The 19,820-nt window shown below is 53.8% G+C and overlaps 1 protein-coding gene across 2 annotated transcripts in view; it reads left to right on the forward strand.

Moving 5' to 3' along the window:
• Positions 1 to 1,675: 1,675 nt before the first annotated feature.
• Positions 1,676 to 19,820, forward strand: part of coro1ca (coronin, actin binding protein, 1Ca) — a 24,923-nt gene continuing 6,778 nt past the window's right edge. The window contains exons 1-3 of one of the 2 annotated variants that reach the window (XM_047016834.1): positions 1,676 to 2,044; positions 11,522 to 11,721; positions 19,209 to 19,331. In XM_047016834.1, coding sequence (XP_046872790.1) covers positions 1,972 to 2,044; positions 11,522 to 11,721; positions 19,209 to 19,331 — 396 coding nt within the window. In that variant the 5' untranslated portion in view covers positions 1,676 to 1,971. Of the gene's footprint in view, positions 2,045 to 2,741; positions 2,920 to 11,521; positions 11,722 to 19,208; positions 19,332 to 19,820 lie in introns of those variants that run through there. The other variant, XM_047016835.1, reaches the window with a different exon arrangement.

Raw genomic sequence — 19,820 nt, forward strand, 5'->3', positions numbered from 1 at the left:
GAAACCGAAACAAAAGCACCGGAGGAGTCGTATGGTTCCGTGGGCGCGGCGGCCCTCCCACCCCCCGAGCCCAGTTCCATTTTGGAGAGGCTCCTGAGAAGAAACAAAAACGAGGCGATTCCTGTCATTTCGAAATGGAACGAGACCGACACAGGAGAGAAGGGGGTGAAGGATGCTTGTGCCGAGGAGGCAAAGCCAGAGTCCAACCCTTCTCCACAGGACCGTGAGGAAGGCCCAGGCGAGTCCAACCCTTCTCTACAGGACCGTGAGGAAGGCCCAGGCGAGTCCAACCCTTCTCCACAGGACCGTGAGGTAGGCCCAGGCGAGTCCAACCCTTCTCCACAGGACCGTGAGGAAGGCCCAGGCGAGTCCAACCCTTCTCTACAGGACCGTGAGGAAGGCCCAGGCGAGTCCAACCCTTCTCCACAGGACCGTGAGGAAGGCCCAGGCGAGTCCAACCCTTCTCCACAGGACCGTGAGGAAGGCCCAGGCGAGTCCAACCCTTCTCCACAGGACCGTGAGGAAGGCCCAGGCGAGTCCAACCCTTCTCCACAGGACCGTGGGGAAGGCCCAGGCGAGTCCAACCCTTCTCCACAGGACCGTGGGGAAGGCCCAGGCGAGTCCAACCCTTCTCCACAGGACCGTGGGGAAGGCCCAGGCGAGTCCAACCCTTCTCCACAGGACCGTGGGGAAGGCCCAGGCGAGTCCAACCCTTCTCCACAGGACCGTGGGGAAGGCCCAGGCGAGTCCAACCCTTCTCTACAGGACTGTGAGGAAGACCCAAGCGAGTCCAACCCTTCTCTACAGGACCGTGAGGAAGACTCAAGCGAGTCCAACCCTTCTCTACAGGACCGTGAGGAAGACCCGGGCCCGGCAGCAACAGGTGCCCCTCACACAGCAAACACAGCTCATCTGGAAGCACTGGATGTGCTGTGTGATTTGAAGGGAGTTGCGGTGCCCTCCTATGAGTGTTCGCTACAGCGATCCCTTGAGGGACACACCAAGACGACACAGTCCAGTCAGGAGACTGGAAGCGGCCCGCCAGACCAAACCGAGGAGACCGAGGGAACCGGCGAACGTTCAGATGTCACCCGACACCCCGAAGACACCACGGATGCCGCCAAGACACTCTGTCTGGAGGAAGAGGCGTCGCAGGTGAAGATGCCCGACCGCAAGGGTTCAGCGCAGGATCCCACGATGGCAGAGGAACAAGAGGGGATGACGATGACAGACTTGACCCCTCCCTCCTCAGAGATCCCCTCTTCGAACCCCCACCTGTCAGACCCCGAGGAGTGTACAGTCTCCTCTGGGGAGGGTGACATCCCAGAGAGACCCGCATCTCCCCCCACGTGTGAAGTCATCGCCACGCCTCCGACGTCACGGCGCGACAGGGAGACTGACGACCCGACCGTAGACCCTGAGCCTCTGCGTATCGACGAAGACCCGAGTCAGAGCGATAGAGACACCGTGGAGGAAACTTCCCAGCCGGGACAAAGCGTTACCCCCGACAACGTGCCGGCGCCTCGTCCACTCCTCCCAGACACCCGGCAGACTGAGTCAGAGGATAAGTACGAGATAAAGACGGCTCCTCCCGAGGTACCGGGCATTCCAGCCGTCGAGACGGAGGAAGGCCGCGTTTCAGAAGCTGCCAAAGTGTGTCCGTCGGAAGAGAACGTGCCAAAAGTGGAGACCCGAAACAAAGACCAGAACCAGCTTGGGTCTCTCGCCGGGACGGCGAGTGCAGAAAACCGCACGGCGGGCCAGCCCGAACAGAGGCAGGGAGGAGGGAGCGAAGACGAGGCCTCGAAGGGGGACAGGCCCCAGGGAGCGGCCAAACCCAGGCCTGTCTCTGAGCTCATAAAGGAGACCATTCAGCTGCACGAGAAGCTCACCCAGCATGACTGGCCAAAGCCTGCGGAGGCCAAGACAGATGGGCCTGCGGAGGCGGCTCTGTCCGCTAAGGTGGCACTGATGAAAGCTGCTTTCGATTCACAGCAGAAATCCCCGGACAAGAGCCTGGAGAGGAAACCATCTGTGAGAAAAGGTAAGGCCTTGGTTACGAGTTACACATCTACAAATATGTACCGCGACTTAAAACTTTTCGAGAGAAGAAAAAAAAAAGCTCTGATGCTCTGAGGGCATCTGGGTGGAAGTTAATGCTTGAGAGAGTTTCTGAAAGAGACACAAGGTACTTCAGAACGATCCTCTGATCTATAGGTCTAAAGGATTTGTCTTGACTTCGTTCAAGTGATTTATCACGATCCTCTTTGATCCAGCTTTTATCAAGTGGGTCTTATCAACTTGGGTTTGATGCAACACAGCTGCTAGCAGGATGAATGGTCTGATCCACTCTGCATGTGGATTTGTGATATGACGCCCCCTTGTGGCTATCAGTAGAATGCTAAATGCAATAACTATTAATGTATTTGTTAAACTTATTCAGATGTATGGTTGATTAATGCGATGCAGTCTATTGTCTATTCTTCAGTTAAAGACGTTTGTTAATGGCTGACCTGACCAGACCTCCATGAAACAGAATAGTTGATCATAACAGTTTGATTAATATAACAGTCTGCTCTATTTAAATTATTTATACACATTAAATCCCTCTCCACGTAAATAGACTATCCTTTTGGAAGCTTGTGGGTCGCTTTTCCTTTCCTATGCTCCCAATGATTGGTGGCCTTGGCTGCTATTCAGTCATAGCTGTTCTCGATCTGTTCCAAACATCCCTGGCCAGGAACAGAGGCGGGGATAAGAGAGGGTGTTGGGTCCATTCTGTGTTGCAGCTGCACTGTCAGTGGAAAAGAGCACTAGCGAGTGTTCAGCGGCACTAGCTGAGTGGAATCAATTGGATAAACGTCGGCCTGTTCTATTTTAGATTCTGCTGTCAGGAATATTTTTAAGTAGATCTGTAAGGTAAGACTTGACAATGGATCCGATTGTACTGTATGCTTACACATAGCTTTTCCCGGCAATCTAGGGCGTGTGACTTGAATAGTCAACTGCACTAGCTAGCTAGCTTTAGCTAGCACTGATCATACATAACCTAAAGGAAATACCTCGCTGAAACTTGAAAGTGTGTAACCCTAGCTACAGACAAGTTTGTAACTTTGTTCGTTGGTAAATGCTGGTAGCAGCCGGTGTCTGCTAGTTTATTTAAACGATCGTTGACAGGTTTTGATCAAGTAATTCAACGTTCACCGTCTAAGCTTCAAAAGTGTTCCGCCGCTCCTCTCGCGGGTAGTCTACCAGTTCAGCCGCTGTGTGGGTAGGGCAGTGGAGACGGCAGCGTCACCGTATACCGATCAGAGCTCGCGCTAGTTGCACTCGGTTCCGTGACTCTATGGAGGAGATGGTGATATCGTCTGGTGATTTGGGTACATGAATGCAGTTGAGATTAGGATAGGACAAACCCGTTTTCGATTCAGGTTGGCAGTTGCCGTGATTATAACCTAAATTAGGTAACTAGCTACTGTTGTGTTACGTCAAAAAAATGATGTTTGAGGATATGAGGGAAACTCTCAAATACACCCATTTCCTCATTTGAGTCCAGAGTGATTTCTCCCTTGGTAAAACTTCTTTGTGAAGAAAAGCATTGAAATGAGGGTGTGAATGGAATTCCTTGACAAGCGCACATTGTTCAGAAGTCGTCTCGACTCTCAACAACTCACGTAGTTATTCTTGTAAAGATGTTATGATCAGAAGTGTGTTTTGTTTAAACATGCAGATCGAGGGGACGGAGAGAAGAGAATTGTGAAGGGAAGCTAATTCGCATTCATAGTCGCTACTCTTCCTAAACCGGAGGTGATGGTTGGTCAACGTTAGTAATGAAATCCTTTGACACCTGCTCGGCTACATACCCAATGGATTCATAAAATTCTACAGTTTAGCAATAAATAATAAAAAACGTTTTTTTTTCACCTGTGGAGACCGATTATTTATAATATTGTCATTATAGTTATTGTTAAAGGGAAGATTCGGTTGAGTTATGGTCCTTTTCCAGTAGAGAAGGCTACTGTTTCAGCTTGAGTGTTATTGTGAGTTGGCAATGGGAGTTCCCTTTTCTCAACTGGTGTGATCAGATCATAGCTGTCAGACTGTTTGGGCAAATGTCATCGCCGAGGTCATGTTTAGGCTAGGATGTGTCCAGACACATCAAGCTCCAGTGGCGAGCACGAGCAGGGCCCTCGTGCTGCTTTCGTTTCCCCGCTGAGGAGCCGGGTCTTGAGCTCGTGAGCTCTGCAGAGAGGAAGTGGGTCAGACAGCGAGGGGAGATTAAGCGTGAGATACAAGGACGTGTTGGCAAAATGATGTCTGTGGATAAGAGGGGGAGAAAGAGTGTGTGTTGGGGGCGGGGGGGGGGGGGGGGGGGGGGGGGGGGGGGGGGGGGCTGTTAGGGACATGATGGGGGGGGGAGGCGCACGTTACAGACTGAAAAACAACTGAAACAGAAATGAAAGGTAATACTTCCAGCTCGTATATCTGAGTGGTTTACGGCATAGCAGCTTCTTCACGTGTCTAACATTTTTGAGATTGTGTCGGGTCCTGTCAGTGCCCCTGGTGTTATTTTAGCCCACATCATAAGTCTGCCGAGAAGATGGAAGACTCAACTGTAGATAGATAATCTGTAAAGATTCCGACGACAAGTTGACAGAAACAAGGAATGTCTTCAGTGATTGAGTGCAGACTCATAATTGTTTTAGTAGTTTGCCAGGTGGGGAGAAATCGTAAAGTGTTGCATCTGCCTTGTTTTCCTCTGTTGTTGGCTAACAGGTATTTAAACAATGTGCAATGGGATTATTTTACTCAATTTGTGTAATGATTCACAGTCCTGCATTGCAATCACACGCACACACACGTTATAGACACATGGGAAATGAACGTTATGATTAAAAATGTATCCGATCCACCCTGATTAAATGCAGAGCAAGATGGATTATGCCTTTCCTAAAATAGGATCTCTTTGTTTGATTCGGCCGTCAGCCAGAGTGCTGCTAACCCAGTCAGAGAGGGTTAGACTACGTCTTTCTGAAACGACTCTATGTTGTAATGGACTTCTCCCCCCTGCTTTGCTTCGCGTGTTGTCAAACCGGCTCCGGTGCCTTGGTAACACTGCAGCGCTGGCCTACTTGATTTCCTCATCTCCGTTTTTTGGTTCCCACCCACGACTGACAACATCTGGTGAAGTGCAGCCCAGGCTGGAGTTCCAGGGGGGAGGGAGGGGGGGGGTTTCATAACCCAGGGTGAGAGTTGTGTCAGAGTCTGCGGGAATGTTTTTAAGCCCGACTGAAACACCCACGGTGGTTTTTTGGGAGTTATTGTTCAACGTGTGTGGCTGAATTAGCAGTTGTTGCGCTGTGAGAGTGATCGCCATAGGCTGTTGCTTCTTGTTTCGGTGGAGCCCATAGATTCCTGTGCTCTCAGCGGTCTAAAACACGGTATCTTGGCCACCTTAAAGCCTGTCTTAATATATGTAGCTTTATAGGATCTCAGTAGTTGCCTCTTTAACGTCCTGGATGTGCTCGTGCATGGTGAGTGTAGCGCTCCAGACTGGAGAAACCCCTGTTGGAGAGACACCCAGATTGATTATTAACCTGCCTGTACTCCAGAAGTGTGTGTGTGTGTGTGTGTGTGTGTGTGTGTGTGTGAGTGTGAGTGTGACATATCCTGATGTACCTGTTTCGAAACCAGGTGAAATATCCAGACTGTGGATTTTATTTTAACCAAACAGACTTTATCCTTGTTTGGTTGTGTGTTGACGGCTAGAGCTGTCGGATCTGTGGCAAGAGACAGACTGAGGCAGAGACAGACTGAGGCAGAGACGGACTGAGGCTGAGGCAGAGACGGACTGAGGCTGAGGCAGAGACGGACTGAGGCAGAGACAGACTGAGGCAGAGACGGACTGAGGCTGAGGCAGAGACGGACTGAGGCAGAGACGGACTGAGGCTGAGGCAGAGACGGACTGAGGCTGAGGCAGAGACGGACTGAGGCTGAGGCAGAGACGGACTGAGGCAGAGACAGACTGAGGCAGAGACGGACTGAGGCTGAGGCAGAGACGGGCTGAGGCAGAGACGGGCTGAGGCAGAGACGGACTGAGGCTGAGGCAGAGACAGACTGAGGCAGAGACGGGCTGAGGCAGAGACGGACTGAGGCTGAGGCAGAGACGGACTGAGGCTGAGGCAGAGACGGACTGAGGCTGAGGCAGAGACGGACTGAGGCAGAGACAGGCTGAGGCTGAGGCAGAGACGGGCTTCGGTTGGTCAACTCCAGTCTCTGTTCCTTTCCACATGCTAAGCAGGATGCAGCATTAGGGCCAATGGCCTGCTTCAACTTCTCCACCCCCACGCTGCTCCACCCTGCTCCACGCTGCTCCACCCTGCTCCACCCTACCTTACCCTACCCCACCCTCACCCTGCTCCACCCTACTTTACCCTACCCTACCCCACCCTCACCCTGCTCCACCCCACCCTACCCCACCCTCACCCTCACCCTGCTCCACCCCACCCTACCCCACCCTCAGCCTACCTTACCCTACCCCACCCTCACCCTACCTTACCCCACCCTGCTCCACCCTACCTTACCCTACCCCACCCTCACCCTGCTCCACACAGAGCATGTGTTCACCCAGGGGCAGAGAAGGGTGGATAAACAGCACCTTATCTCATTGTTGGGAAAGGCGCTGGAATGCCAACTGGATTCTGGTTACAATGGTCGTCCGCAGCCTTGGTTACAGGAAGAGGATTAGGTGGTGTGTCTGTGTGCGCTTGGTGACAAAGGCTGGGGGCTGCCAATGTGTGGAGGGATCTGAGGCGACAGTAGAGGGCTGAAGGCCCGGGGGCGTGTGTGTGTGTGTGTGTGTGTGTGTGGGGTGTGTGTGTGTGTGTGTGTGTGTGTGTGTGTGTGTGTGTGTGTGTGTGTGTGTGTGTGTGTGTGTGTGGGAGGACAGGAGTGTGTGTGTGTGGGAGGACAGGAGTGTGTGTGTGTGTGTGTGTGTGTGTGTGTGTGTGTGTGTGTGGGAGGACAGGAGTGTGTGTGTGTGGGAGGACAGGAGTGTGTGTGTGTGGGAGGACAGGAGTGTGTGTGTGTGGGGGGGGGGGGGGGGGGGGGGGGGACAGTGGGAGGGTCACAGGGTAGAGAAGGTACCTCATAGGCTGAGGCTTTACCATGATGGCTTGGGTTCAAATCATCCCCGGCCCTTTGCTGCACGTCTTCCTGTCTGGCTAACTGTTACTGTCCACAACAGCATTAAGATGCAGATCATACATTATTTTTGTCGGTTTTTTTTAATTTTTTAGGATGCATAAATATATCCATGTATGGCTGTGTTTGAAGGCTGAAGAAGAAAGAGAGACAGAGAGAGAGAGACAGAGAGAGCGAAGGTTCTTGGTGCAGCTGCTAGTCCTGGTTTTCTCTCGTTTCCTCCACAGTTATCTCTGTAACTGTTCAGTCCCCAGTCTTATGTCAGAGCAGAACAATGTTCCCTGCCTGAATGCAAGGCAGCACTACAGCTGTGTTAGAGGCAGGACAGAGGAGGCCTTCAACCTCCAGCAGGAGATAGTTCCCCTCTCCTCAGGCAGCTGTGTGGTGGGCAGGGTCAGTTTGGGCACGCTCAGCAGGCGTGCGGGTTCAGACCTGACCTGATGCAGCAGGCTTGCTAACAGAGTTAGCGTGACTGAAGAACCCACCCTTGTCCTGATACCAGGAAGGGAACAGTAGTGCTGACTGGATGTTTAGGCCACGCAGAACCGCACAGAGACCCATTCAATGTTGACCGCGGTGGTGAAAACACTCCCCCCCCCCCCCACCTTCTCTCTCCCTTCTTGTTCTGTCCGCCAGCGGCGGGCGTCCGGTGTGTGTGGGGAGTTGTGGAATGCAGAGAAGGATGCCCCAGCCTGTGTCACACTGGTTCCATTTCCTGTGAGTCATTTCCTGTGGCAGCGAGGCAGGCTGGACCCACAGGGTCCTCCTCCTGTCTCTCCTCATCACCCTCGCCCGCCGCCGTCGCCCTGGAGACGGGCAGGTGGACCCCCCTCCCCCTGCGATCTGATTGGTCCGTCTGTGCGGCCTGTCTGTCTGGATTAAGGGTGGGCCGAGTGAAGCATGTGACCCAGGATAAGGGTCGTCGGGGGTAGCGCTCGCCCCTGGGGTGAGCTGCTGAATGGCTGGGATTCATGTTGGTGGAGCTGGTTAGCTCCATAGCCTAGCCAGCAAAGGTTATACTAGACTGGGCTGAACTATGCTAAGCTAGGCTAGGCTGGGATATGCTAAGCAATACTAGATTAGGCTATACAAGGCTGGACTATGCTATGCTAGGCTGAGCTATGCTTGGTTCCTGCCATGGAGAAACGCTTAATAGTTGCGTCAGTAAGCGGGTCCAGGTGTGGGGGAAGACGCGTTCCTTCAGATGAGCTGCTGGGCTGCAGGGGGAAGCTAGTAGGAAACTAGCAGGAAGCTAGCAGAGTGCCGAGGAGGATAGAGGAAGTGAGCAGCAGGAAGTGAGTAACTTCCTCCTGGAGGTTGACGGACGCCAGACGAGGTTGGACGACCGGGCGTGTGACACGGCCCACAGACACCCGACAGCCCCAACGCTGTAGGGATGAGGAACTAGGAGGGATGATGAGCTGGGGTATTAGTGTGTTTGTGTCTGGAGAACTCTGTTAATGGTTTGTTCAGCTCATCCCAGAACTCCCATCCTTTTGGGTGCGACTGAGCCAGACAGCTAGACCTGTGTGCCTAGTCATGGCTACACTTGATGTTCCAGAGACCACAGGGGAAAATCTGTCTAGTTTCCACTGCAGATTGAACAAAGAGAAACTTGTTCACACACTTTGGCAACTGAGAACCTTTGCTGGTTCTTATAAAAACAACTGTAACCCTGTTTTCACAGGTATCTTTAGGCCTATTTGTTATTTTGATAGTTTTCTCTGTGGTGTCATATCAGCACATGTTGGTCTCCACCTTATCGTACACATTTAATAAAACAGACAACTTCTGTTTTCACGTATGTCCAGCCCCAATATCTTGCTCTTAAACCAATGTTCCTTTTTTTAGATTCCGAAAGCAAGATGGGTTGAGGTCATGTTTGCTCAAGAGCGTGTGAGCTTGTGTTTCACTTCACAGGATTCTAACCTCTGTAATTCGAGGCGTGTCATTGGTCGTTTTCCCTCAATTGTAGGTAATGCGTAAAAGCAAGCCATTCTGACAAGGGCACCAAGACTTTATGAACTTAAAAGGCTTCATCTGTTATGTTTTCGGTTACTCTGGCTGCACCTTCTCTCTCAAACGCAATTTTTTTTTTTTATGCATTCTTGGGCTGGTATTTTAGTGGTGTTGCTAGGCAGCCGGTCTGTCTTTGTAAACAGGGCCTGAGGAGAGACCGGGTCTTGGTCCTGCCTGCCTCCCTGGCTCCTCCCCTGGTGACCCCGCTACACAGGAGCTGGCTGACGTCAGCACTGAGCACGGACATCCACCTCACTCTTCTCTTTATTTCCTCTCTCTCTCTTTCCATCCCTCTGTCTCACCCTGTCTCTCTCTCTGTCTCACTCTTTCTCTCTCTCTCTGCTTGCCTTTCTCTTTTTCTGTTTTTCTCTCTCTCTTCTCTTTGCGTCTTTTCCCTCCAAACGGCTGTCGTGACCCCGCGTTGACCCCTGGCGAGGGATCCCGAACCCAGAGCCAACCTTCGCTGCTCCTACCAGGGCCCAGAGAGGGGTCATGCAGGGGGGGTCATGCAGCATGCAGACCTGCCTGGAGCAAACCTGCCAGGCGATGGAGGAGATCCCTCCCTCCTTCCTCCCCTCCTCCTTCCTCCCCTCCTCCTTCCTCCCCTCCTCCTTCCTCCCCTCCTCCTTCCTCCCCTCCTCCTTCCTCCCCTCCTCCTTCCTCCCTCCCTCCTTCCTCCCCTCCTCCTTCCTCCCCTCCTCCTTCCTCCCCTCCTCCTTCCTCCCCTCCTCCAGAGATGGAACCCCTTTCTCCAGGACACCCCCCGGTGGCCTCTGACAGCTGATGTCTGGCTCTGCCTGAACACTGTCTGGGAGTGGGCTGCAATCACCCCTTCATCCACCCCCGCCCTGTCACACAGCCAGGGGGTCCGGCTCACCTCAGTCATCCCCAGCCAGGGGGTCCGGCTCACCTCAGTCATCCCCAGTCGAACAGGAGCACCACAGCTTGTGGTGGCTGAGAGCTGGCCCGCTGTCTGGGACTCCTCTGCACCCCGCTTTCTCCGCACAGCGAGGCGCTCGTTTGAGAACCTAGCGTGAGAACTAAGGTCACGGAGAGGTCAACCTGAAGGAGTGCGTTTGTGTTAGTTTGGACTCTGGGGCGTTAGAACTTGCAGAGGAAACGGGGGGGTTTATTTAAGGAAGCTCTAGCAGAGCGGCCCTGTTGCAGAGCGGCCCTGTTGCAGAGCGGCGCTGTGGTAGATCGTCCACTCTGAGGAAGGTGGGCTAACATCCTGGAGGGCTCTCAGTCCTGAACACAGAGCCCTGCTTGTTGACGAGTCAGGATCCCATGATCGCACTCTCTGCGAAGACCAACACATTTTCCCCTCGACGGGACACAGAATGAAGAATGTTTGAGGGTCGACGCTGGGTTCACCCGCGGAGGATCCGACTTCCTGTCGTCTTTCAGAGGCAGGAAGGAGCCGTGGTGTTCTGCTGGAGCGTCTGGAGGCGTGCAGTCTGCTGGTGGGATGTGCAGTGTCACCCAGGCTGGAGGGGGAAAGTGCAAGAAGGGCTTGGCTCCACAGACGTGGCTTAATCTATGACACACACACCCCCACCCACTGTTAGCCAGGGACCCTGGACCCGACACAGGGCCTTATCTGTCTTGGTCACAGTGCCACACATTGAAACAGGAAAAACTTCCTGTAGATCTGGTGTCCTGTGGGAACACACACACACTTCTTACTGCACCTTTGCTGCTGGCTCGTGTGTGTTCAAGCTCACCCCTCGCCACGGTTCCTCCTGGGTCCTAAAGAGTCACGGGTTTGATTGATGACGTTGTTTGGAATTTGTCTCGACAAGACCTATGGCCTTGTTTGTGTCTTGAGTTTGGCTGTGTGCCTTCACATGCTGTCTGTAGGTTGAAGCCAAAGTTCTGGAATTAGATTTTGGAGAGGAGTGTGTGTCAGGTACACACACACACAGACACACACACACTCACAGGATCTTTAATGTGCACCGCAGGCTGGGGGGACATGGGGTTCAAAGAGCCAGCTTCTCCACAGAAGAACCCAGGCAGCAGTGAGGATAGTCCTCACTGCTCATTCAGCTGCTGTGAAGTGATTCATGTTGGGTTCGCTGAGAGATGTCTGTTTTCCGTGTTGTCCATGGAGAATGTTTGTTGTGATCTCAACTTCGACTCCTAACTCTCTGCTTCTCCTTCTCTTCTCCTTCTCTTCCCTTACCTTTCCCTCCTCCCCCTCCTCTCCCTGTCCCTCTCTATCTCTTTCCCCCTCTCTATCCCCCTCTCTCTCGCTCCTCTCCCTCTCTCTCCCCCTCTCCCTCTCTCTCTCCCCCAGACATGTTCAGGCGAGTGGTGAGACAGAGCAAGTTCCGTCACGTCTTCGGCCAGGCGGTGAAGAACGACCAGTGCTATGATGACATCCGCGTCTCCCGGGTCACATGGGACAGCTCCTTCTGCGCCGTCAACCCCAAGTTCGTCGCCATCATCATCGAGGCCAGCGGGGGTGGGGCCTTCCTAGTCCTGCCTCTCCACAAGGTGAGGGGCGGAGCTTATTACACACTTCCTGTTTGGACTCGCTGAGTCGGCGCTGAGTCGGCACTGCATAGGGCTTTGCCAGTCGGACAGATTGTAAGTTAAGGCAGGGAGAGAGAGAGAAGGAAAGACATGCAGGAGAGTTCTGTCTGAACTGGATGTAGCTTGGTGGTTAGAGCATTTGATTGCGGATCCAGAGGTTGCAGGTTTGAAAACAACCTGTACGTCACTGTGGACATCTGCTGAATTCATTATTATGATCATACTCAGCTTGGATTATTGGAAATCATCCTTTTTTTTTTCAAAATGTTCTTCTCTTTAAGGTGGTTTAAAGCATCTCCCAGTCCCACAGCCCCAGGACCATGTCTCCTCAGGGGGACAGGTGCTGAACACTGACCCTATGCTCTGTGGCGGTCGCTAGCCCTCATGTAAGAGGATCATATCACCCACCGAGGTTTTTAGAGGGGAAATATCCTGTAATGTGCGTCAGATATCTTGAGAGAAGCAGAGGGATGTCAGAGGGCATTTGGAGAGGTACCTCCTAGAATGTTCCAAAACCACACCTGTCAGGTACTCACCTCCTGGGGGCCCTACCCCCTTCCCCGGGGGCTAAGCCACAGTCGAAGCCAGCTGAGGCTTGTCTCACCTCCACCCTGTTCAACAGCAAGGCAGCTGAGGCTTGTCTCACCTCCACCCTGTTCAACAGCAAGGCAGTCTCCTCAGCTGACTCCAGTGGAACACTTTTTTGCATATAGTAAATGTATTTGCATTTCTGATTTCCCTGCAAGCAGGTTGGTGCATGAGACCGGGACCAGATCCACATGGCAGCAGGCTAGCGTACAGAGCCAGACCGCACGTGGCCCGAGGCAGCTCCCCTCATGCACTGGGCCATATAAGGGTCTTGGGAGCCGTGTGGGCGCTCAGTCTCGCCCGGGGCTTGGAGAGAGACTGCTTTTACAGAGTGTTTGGTTGTAAACAAGGCGGTTGTATAAATAATGACTCTTCTTAGCCCCTCCCCCCTGCGTCGTTATTGGGTTCATTAGAGTTTGGGGAGGGGCAGGCACTGCGGGGGCCACTGGGGGCCCAGGAAGGAGAGTCTGGAGGAGAGGAGATTGTAGTCAGGGCTGCTCCTGGGCTTGGTCCTGGTCAGTACAGAGCTCCCAGACCCAGTGGGGGACCACCTGTGGTGTCATGTGGCTGGGTTACACTGGGCCCTGTCTGTCTGTCTCTCCTCCTCCCTCTCTCTGTTTCTCTCTGTCTCTGTCTCTGTTTCTCTCCCTGTTTCTCTCCCTGTCTCTCTCTCTCTCTCTCTCTCTCTCTCTCTCTCTCTCTCTCTCTCTCTCTCTCTCTCTCTTCAATGCAGTAGAAAAGGCAGATTTTGTTCTTACTGCACACCCTGACTATACTCAGCACATCACAGTGAGGAGAGAGAGAGAGAGATGTGTACGTGCAGAGCAGAAGGCAGTTTCCTCGAGAGGTCTTTCAAAAAGCTCTGTATTCAGATCGGCCCACCCTCTTTATCTATCTACACTGTCTATCAACAGGGCCGAGCATTGAAACTCTTAAGTTCATATCATTCCAGAGGGCTTGTTCGTGTCCTGAAAGCTCTGGCTTGTTGGCTGTGAGCGCGTCGCGGCTGAATGACACCACAGCGTAATCTGCCAGGTCCATCTGTCCTGGTCTCTGCGTCAGCTGACTGCTCTGCTTTCACCCATCCACGGCTTTTCACTGCGAAACACGGGCGAATCCGAGAGCACGTCTTTAGGTTACATTGCAGTTTATTGATTGGTGGGATTTTTGCAGGAGGGTGAGGGGAGGTTATGCCTGATGAACTTGACGCTCCTGTTGCTTCTTCTGCAAGGTCACACACACACACAACCACACACATCCCCACACACACACACACACCCCCACACACACACACATCCCTGCACAGCCTGTGTGAGGGTGCATGTGGCAGGCTGGTCCATCTGGCCTTGGCCCAGGGGGGGGGCAGCCAGCTGCTAGGGGCCTTTGTCCCCCTCGTACGTCCCAGCCCAGGGCTTTGTCAGCATCAGCCCTGGGGGGGGCTGTGGAGGGGGGGGGGGGGGGGGGCTGTGGAGGGGGGGGGGGGTGAGGGAAAGGGGGGTGCTTCTTTAGCTCCTCCCGCCAAAATGATGCAGGATGCATGTCTGTGCTCTAGTATTAAGTAGTAATATGTAGTGTTATGTACAAGCACAAAGTGCAATGGGTGAAAGAAAAAGTACTCAAAAAGTACAAAACAAGCTCATTCTCACACACACACAGCAACACATTCACACACAGTATCAGAAGGGGTGTCCCCCCTGTCCTCCAGCAGTCTGTCCTCCAGCAGTCTGTCCTCCAGCAGTCTGTCCTCCAGCAGCCTGTCCCCCAGCAGCCTGACCCCCAGCAGCCTGTCTCCCAGCAGCCTGTCCTCCAGCAGCCTGTCCTCCAGCAGCCTGTCTTCCAGCAGTCTGTCCTCCAGCAGTCTGTCCTCCAGCAGCATGTCCCCCAGCAGCCTGTCCCCCAGCAGTCTGTCCTCCAGCAGCCTGTCCCCCAGCAGCCTGTCCTCCAGCAGCCTGTCTTCCAGCAGCCTGACCCCCAGCAGCCTGTCCTCCAGCAGCCTGTCCTCCAGCAGCCTGTCTTCCAGCAGTCTGTCCTCCAGCAGCCTGTCCCCCAGCAGCATGTCCCCCAGCAGCCTGTCCTCCAGCAGCCTGTCCTCCAGCAGCCTGTCCCCCAGCAGCCTGTCCCCCAGCAGTCTGTCCCCCAGCAGCCTGTCCCCCAGCAGCCTGTCCCCCAGCAGCCTGTCTTCCAGCAGTCTGTCCTCCAGCAGTCTGTCCCCCAGCAGCCTGTCCCCCAGCAGTCTGTCCTCCAGCAGCCTGTCCTCCAGGCTGTGCTCTGGATCCTCTGCCCCAGCCTGAGCCCTGCTGACTACAGATCTTACCTTATATGGTCATGCACTGCTCCCTGCAGGACTGCCTTCCTCCAGTACTTCCTCTCTGCCTCGCCATTGGCTCCTGGCGGTTGACACTGCAGTGTGGATTCCGGAACTGGCTGGCTGGAGTGGAGCAGTGTGAGAGACTGACGGGAGAGGAGGAGGGATCTCTGAAGTGCTGTGTGCTGGCAGACAGACAGACAGACAGGCAGGCAGGCAGATCTCTGAAGTGCTGTGTGCTGGCAGACAGACAGACAGACAGGCAGACAGGCAGATCTCTGAAGTGCTGTGTGCTGGCAGACAGACAGACAGACAGACAGACAGACAGACAGACAGACAGACAGACAGACAGACAGACAGACAGTTCACTGTTCATATCAACTGTGATGCCCAATCTGCCAGATCTAGCTAGCTACCTCCCACACAGCGCAGTCAGACTGGACTGCTGTGTGGTGGTACACTCACACACACACACACTTACACACTCACACACTTACACACACACACACACACACACAAAGGGAAGTGGAAATTTCCATAGAGCTCCGAAGGCCAGCATGCATGGACGACCCCTTCAATAGTGTGTGTGTGTCTGTGTGTGTGTGTGTAAGAATCACATGCTCAGTGGTATGGAGAGGAAGTGTGTGTGTGTGTGGAGGGCCCTGGGGCAGAGAGGGTTAACGCTCATGTCGTCCACATGTTGTCTCAGAAGGCTCGTTCGTCTCTCCGAACGATGAATGCCCTGTTTTTTTATGTTCACTTGTTGCTATGCAACAGGTATTCCTGTTTTCTTCGGTCATGCCCTGTACAGGAAGTCCGTCTGTTTTTACAGACTTTTTCAGATGCGGTGCGTCTCGGTTTCATCATCTGGGGGTGGGTGTGGTCTCACGCGACCTCCTGATTGGGCCTCTGTTTCTGGATCTGTCAGATTAGATCTTGTCGTCTTGTCTCTCTGTCTGTCTGCCTGTCTCTCTGTCTACCTGTTTGTCTCTCTGCCTGTCTGTCTCTCTGCTTGCCTGACTGTCTCTGTCTGCCTGTCTCTCTGTATGTCTGTCTCTCTGCTTGTCTCTGTGCCTGTCTGTCTCTCTGCTTGCCTGTCTGTCTCTCTACCTGTCTGTCCTTCATGTTTCTCACTCCAACTGTCTCTCCTATCAGGCTCCCCCAGGCTGGTTGTCTTGGAGACAGATCAGAGATTTGCTTGCTCTTCAAGCTCTGTCTATTTCAGGAGCTGGTTTCTGCTCCATGCACAGACTCAGGAGAGGACGGCACCACAGACTCTGCCTTCACCTGTGCGTGTGTGTGTGCGTGTGTGTGTGCGTGTGTGTGTGCGTGTGTGTGTGCGTGTGTGTGTGTGTGCGTGTGTGTGTGTGTGTTGGACTCGTATCCTCATCCTTTATCAATCGTCACGCTCGTGACCCCGGATGCCTCTGGTTCTCTGGTCACCCCCACACAGCCAGGCCCCGCCTCTCCAACATGCCTCCAGGTGCTGACGTGGAGACTGATTGACAGGCGGGTGGTCATGACGATGATGGGAGGGGGAAAGGGAGGGCAGAGCTGCTGCCTTCAGCTTCACACCCCTCCCCAAGGGGGGGGGGGGGGGGGGGCACAAGCCCTGGGCATGTCTCCACAGGCCAGCCAGGTAGTCATGCTGTCAGCCAACCAGCCAGTCAGTCTGCCTGTGGTGAAGTAGCTCAGCGAGCTGAAGGAAAAGTGTCTCCGTGGCTCCAGAGCAGCTGGATCCCCGTCGTCAACGCTGCCCTCATGTTTCAGACGTGTCAGAGATGGGCTATGTTCTCCGTCTCCCACCAAAAGCTGCCTCAGCTGCCCGCAAGCTGCCTCGGTGAGGCAGGCTCTGCCCTGAAGATGTTTACACCGTTTGACTGTTTATTGGCAGCGCTAACCTCACTCTGCACAAGCATTCCTGCCTTATGTAGATAATCACAACGCCCAGTCCTGTTAACTCACGCCGACGGGTCCTCTGGTGTGTTCGCGTCGGACGCTGGAGTTCCTAATTGTGCACAGCGCATACAAACACGGGTTTAGCGCCTCCGAGGGGCGCTGCGTTAGTAGTAGTTAGGCCCTTGTTAGTCACGGCGGGGCGGGAGACCGAGGTGTGGAATGCCAGGAACGCTAGCCGCTCTCTCCGGTGGACCGCTTGTCCTGGGAACTCTGGGCCAGCTAGCCTAGCTTAAGTGTTAGCGTAGCATTAGCTTAACCAATGCAATGCTTTGGCATGAGCTAGCCTATCCTGACCAAGATGATAGTGTAGCGTTAGCATACACTTGCCAAGGTTTTAGAAAAAAAAATTGTTGGCTTTGCCAAGTTTCCTAGCCAAGTATGCAGGCCTGCTGCTGTTTACCTTCATGTGACATCAATGATCTGTGTGCAAACATTCATGTCTGGACATTATAAGAGTGATTTGATAATTAATGCAAGTGTACAGTCCTGCAACTTAGGCCCAGACCCAGACCCAAACCCAGGCCCAGACCCAGGCCCAGGCCCAGACCCAGGCCCAGGCCCAGGCCCAGACCCAGGCCCAGACCCAGACCCAGGCCCAGGCCCAGGCCCAGACCCAGGCCCAGACCCAGACCCAGACCCAGACCCAGGCCAGCCCCACATGTTCCTAATCTCACTGTGAAGCAGCCAGGCCTCTGGAGAACGTTGATGTCAGCAGGAAGTGACAGGGAGACAGAGGAGCTTCGTCTGTCTACGTGTCTGCTGGTTTCCAGTCCGTCTGATTGGTTGGCTGCAATGTCCGCTTGGGGAACCACACACAGTCAGCAGAAACACACACACACACAGTCCACAACCTCTCTACACTCTTGTTGTCCCTGGAAATAAACCTGCTGCACATCCCCATTCCTGCTGACCACCTGATGATACAGGGGGTTCAGCAGCCAGACCAGAAAACACCACCTTCCTGCTTCTCTCCTGCTCCAGCCTGCATCCCAGACACCTCTCCTCGTCCTCCTCATCCCCGTTGTCCTGTTGGATCTGTTTCCTGTTCCTGCCTCTTCCTGTTCCTGCCTCAGCTCTTTCTGTTCCCACCTCACGTCTTCCTGTACCTGCCTCAGCTCTTCCTGTTCCTGCCTCGCCTCTTCGTGTTCCTGCCTCGCCTGCCCCCCTGCTGATAGGCCTGCCTCTTTTTTCAGCCAGGCTGCTTCCAGTCGCTGTGCAGAGGCAGGGCAGTCGCTATGCAGAGGCAGGGCAGTCGCTGGCCGGCAGGCCGTGGCTGTGATCTGGGCTAGTGGGCTTGGAAGGCTGCCAACCCTGCCTCTCGTTCCAGGTTTATGGCTCTGGAGTTCTCTCTCTCTTCCTGCCTCGTATCCTGCCTCGCTACCTACTTCACTTCCTGCCTCGCTCCCTGCCTCTGTCCCCCGTTTTCTCCCTCCTTGTCTTTACTGCTACAGAGCCCTCCCTCCCTCCCAGGCCCCGATAGCAGCACCTGATAGCCTGCTGTTAGATGACGGTGTGTGCACAGGGCAGGGTGAGGTCTGGAACAAGTCTTGTGATTCACACACACTCTCACACACACATTCACTCACTCTCTCCCACACACACGCACACACACACACACACACACACACACACACACTGGACTTTGATTCATTGCGGTTGAAGCCGCCAGAACATGCGTCATCACAGTTCTGGTCAGTGGGAACCCTGTAGCAGGAACCCTGGGGAACCAGGTAGCTGTGTGTTAGTACTGCTCCTCACGACACACACGCATGTTCTGCTCCTGTCGCCGTCTGGCCATGCCCATCTCCGTGGAGACCCTCGTGATTCGCTGGTCTGGTCTGCCAGAAAGCCGCGGAGAGGGCTGGGGTGGACGTGCCCGTCGTCATGGCTGGGTTGCCGGGCAACCACAGCTGTAGTTATTGTCCTCTGTCTCCATGGCTTCTGCTGGTGAGTCACTCCTGGATATCAGCTGCAGCGCAGACTCCCTCATTCTCTCGCCACCCAGGAGGGTCAAAGGTCAAAATTAAATATGAAGCCGGTTGATTTGGCAGGAAGCATTATTGTGTGCTGGCGTGTGTGTGTGTGTGCTGGCGTGTGTGTGTGCTGGCGTGTGTGTGTGTGTGCTGGCGTGTGTGTGTGTAGCTCTGGCCAAGTTATTTCTGGTCCTTTTGGCCTGGTTGCTGGATAAGGCCATTGCATAAGGGGCTCAGTAAATAGTTTGATCCTGGGTCGTTTTTTTTAGAGAGATGTGTTGTAGAAGTCTGGGTCAGGCATTGGGTCCACGGTGACATCATCGCGATGATGTCATCACCAAAACACAGCATTTACTGTAGATATCGAGACGCAGGGCTTAACCAAATCTGTTTTTACTCCAGAGATGAATGACAGGAAACATGTGTGAAAGCACACTCTCTTTCTGTGTGTGATTTCTTTGAATTGTTTGGCTTCTTAACCTCTTGGTTTATTTAGGGATTTGGTGTCTCTCTCAGCCATGGATCAGTACCTTGTTTATGTGTGTTGTGATGTGTGTGTGTGTGTGTGTGAGGACCAGGCCTTGACTAACCCCATCCTTGTGTGTGTGTGTGTGTGTGTGCAGTCGGGCCGCATCGACAAGGCCTACCCCACGGTGTGCGGCCACACCGGCCCCGTGCTGGACATCGACTGGTGCCCTCACAACGACCATGTGATCGCCAGCGGCTCAGAGGACTGTACTGTCATGGTGAGTAGGGACACCTGCTGAGGACTGGCTCTCTCACACACACACACACATGCGTGTGTATATACACAGATACACACACACACACGTGTGTATACAGTATACACACACACATGCTTACATTTATACACACGGATACACATACACACACACACAGGTACTGTAGTAGTCTTGGCCCTAATTCAATATTTGCTAGGTGCAAATCTCCAGAGGATTTGAGTATTGCAGTCCCACAAACACACACTCTCACACACACCTATCCGACCGGCAGCGCAGGGTGTCGGTGGCAGAAGGCTGTCTGTGTGGCACCTTAGGGAGGGTCTGTAGGCTCATCAGATTAGATCTGGAGACATGCTGTAGAAATCTGCTCTGCAGAATGATGAAGCCTTTTGTAGGGCTGAGGTCACCAGCGTGGGAGCTGCTGCTGCTGGGTGCTCTTCCACATGACCTTATTAGGTCAGGGAAGTCGCAGTGATTAGACTGCATGCTCCT

Source organism: Hypomesus transpacificus, unplaced genomic scaffold, assembly GCF_021917145.1.
Source record: "Hypomesus transpacificus isolate Combined female unplaced genomic scaffold, fHypTra1 scaffold_42, whole genome shotgun sequence".
Taxonomy (NCBI): domain Eukaryota; kingdom Metazoa; phylum Chordata; class Actinopteri; order Osmeriformes; family Osmeridae; genus Hypomesus; species Hypomesus transpacificus.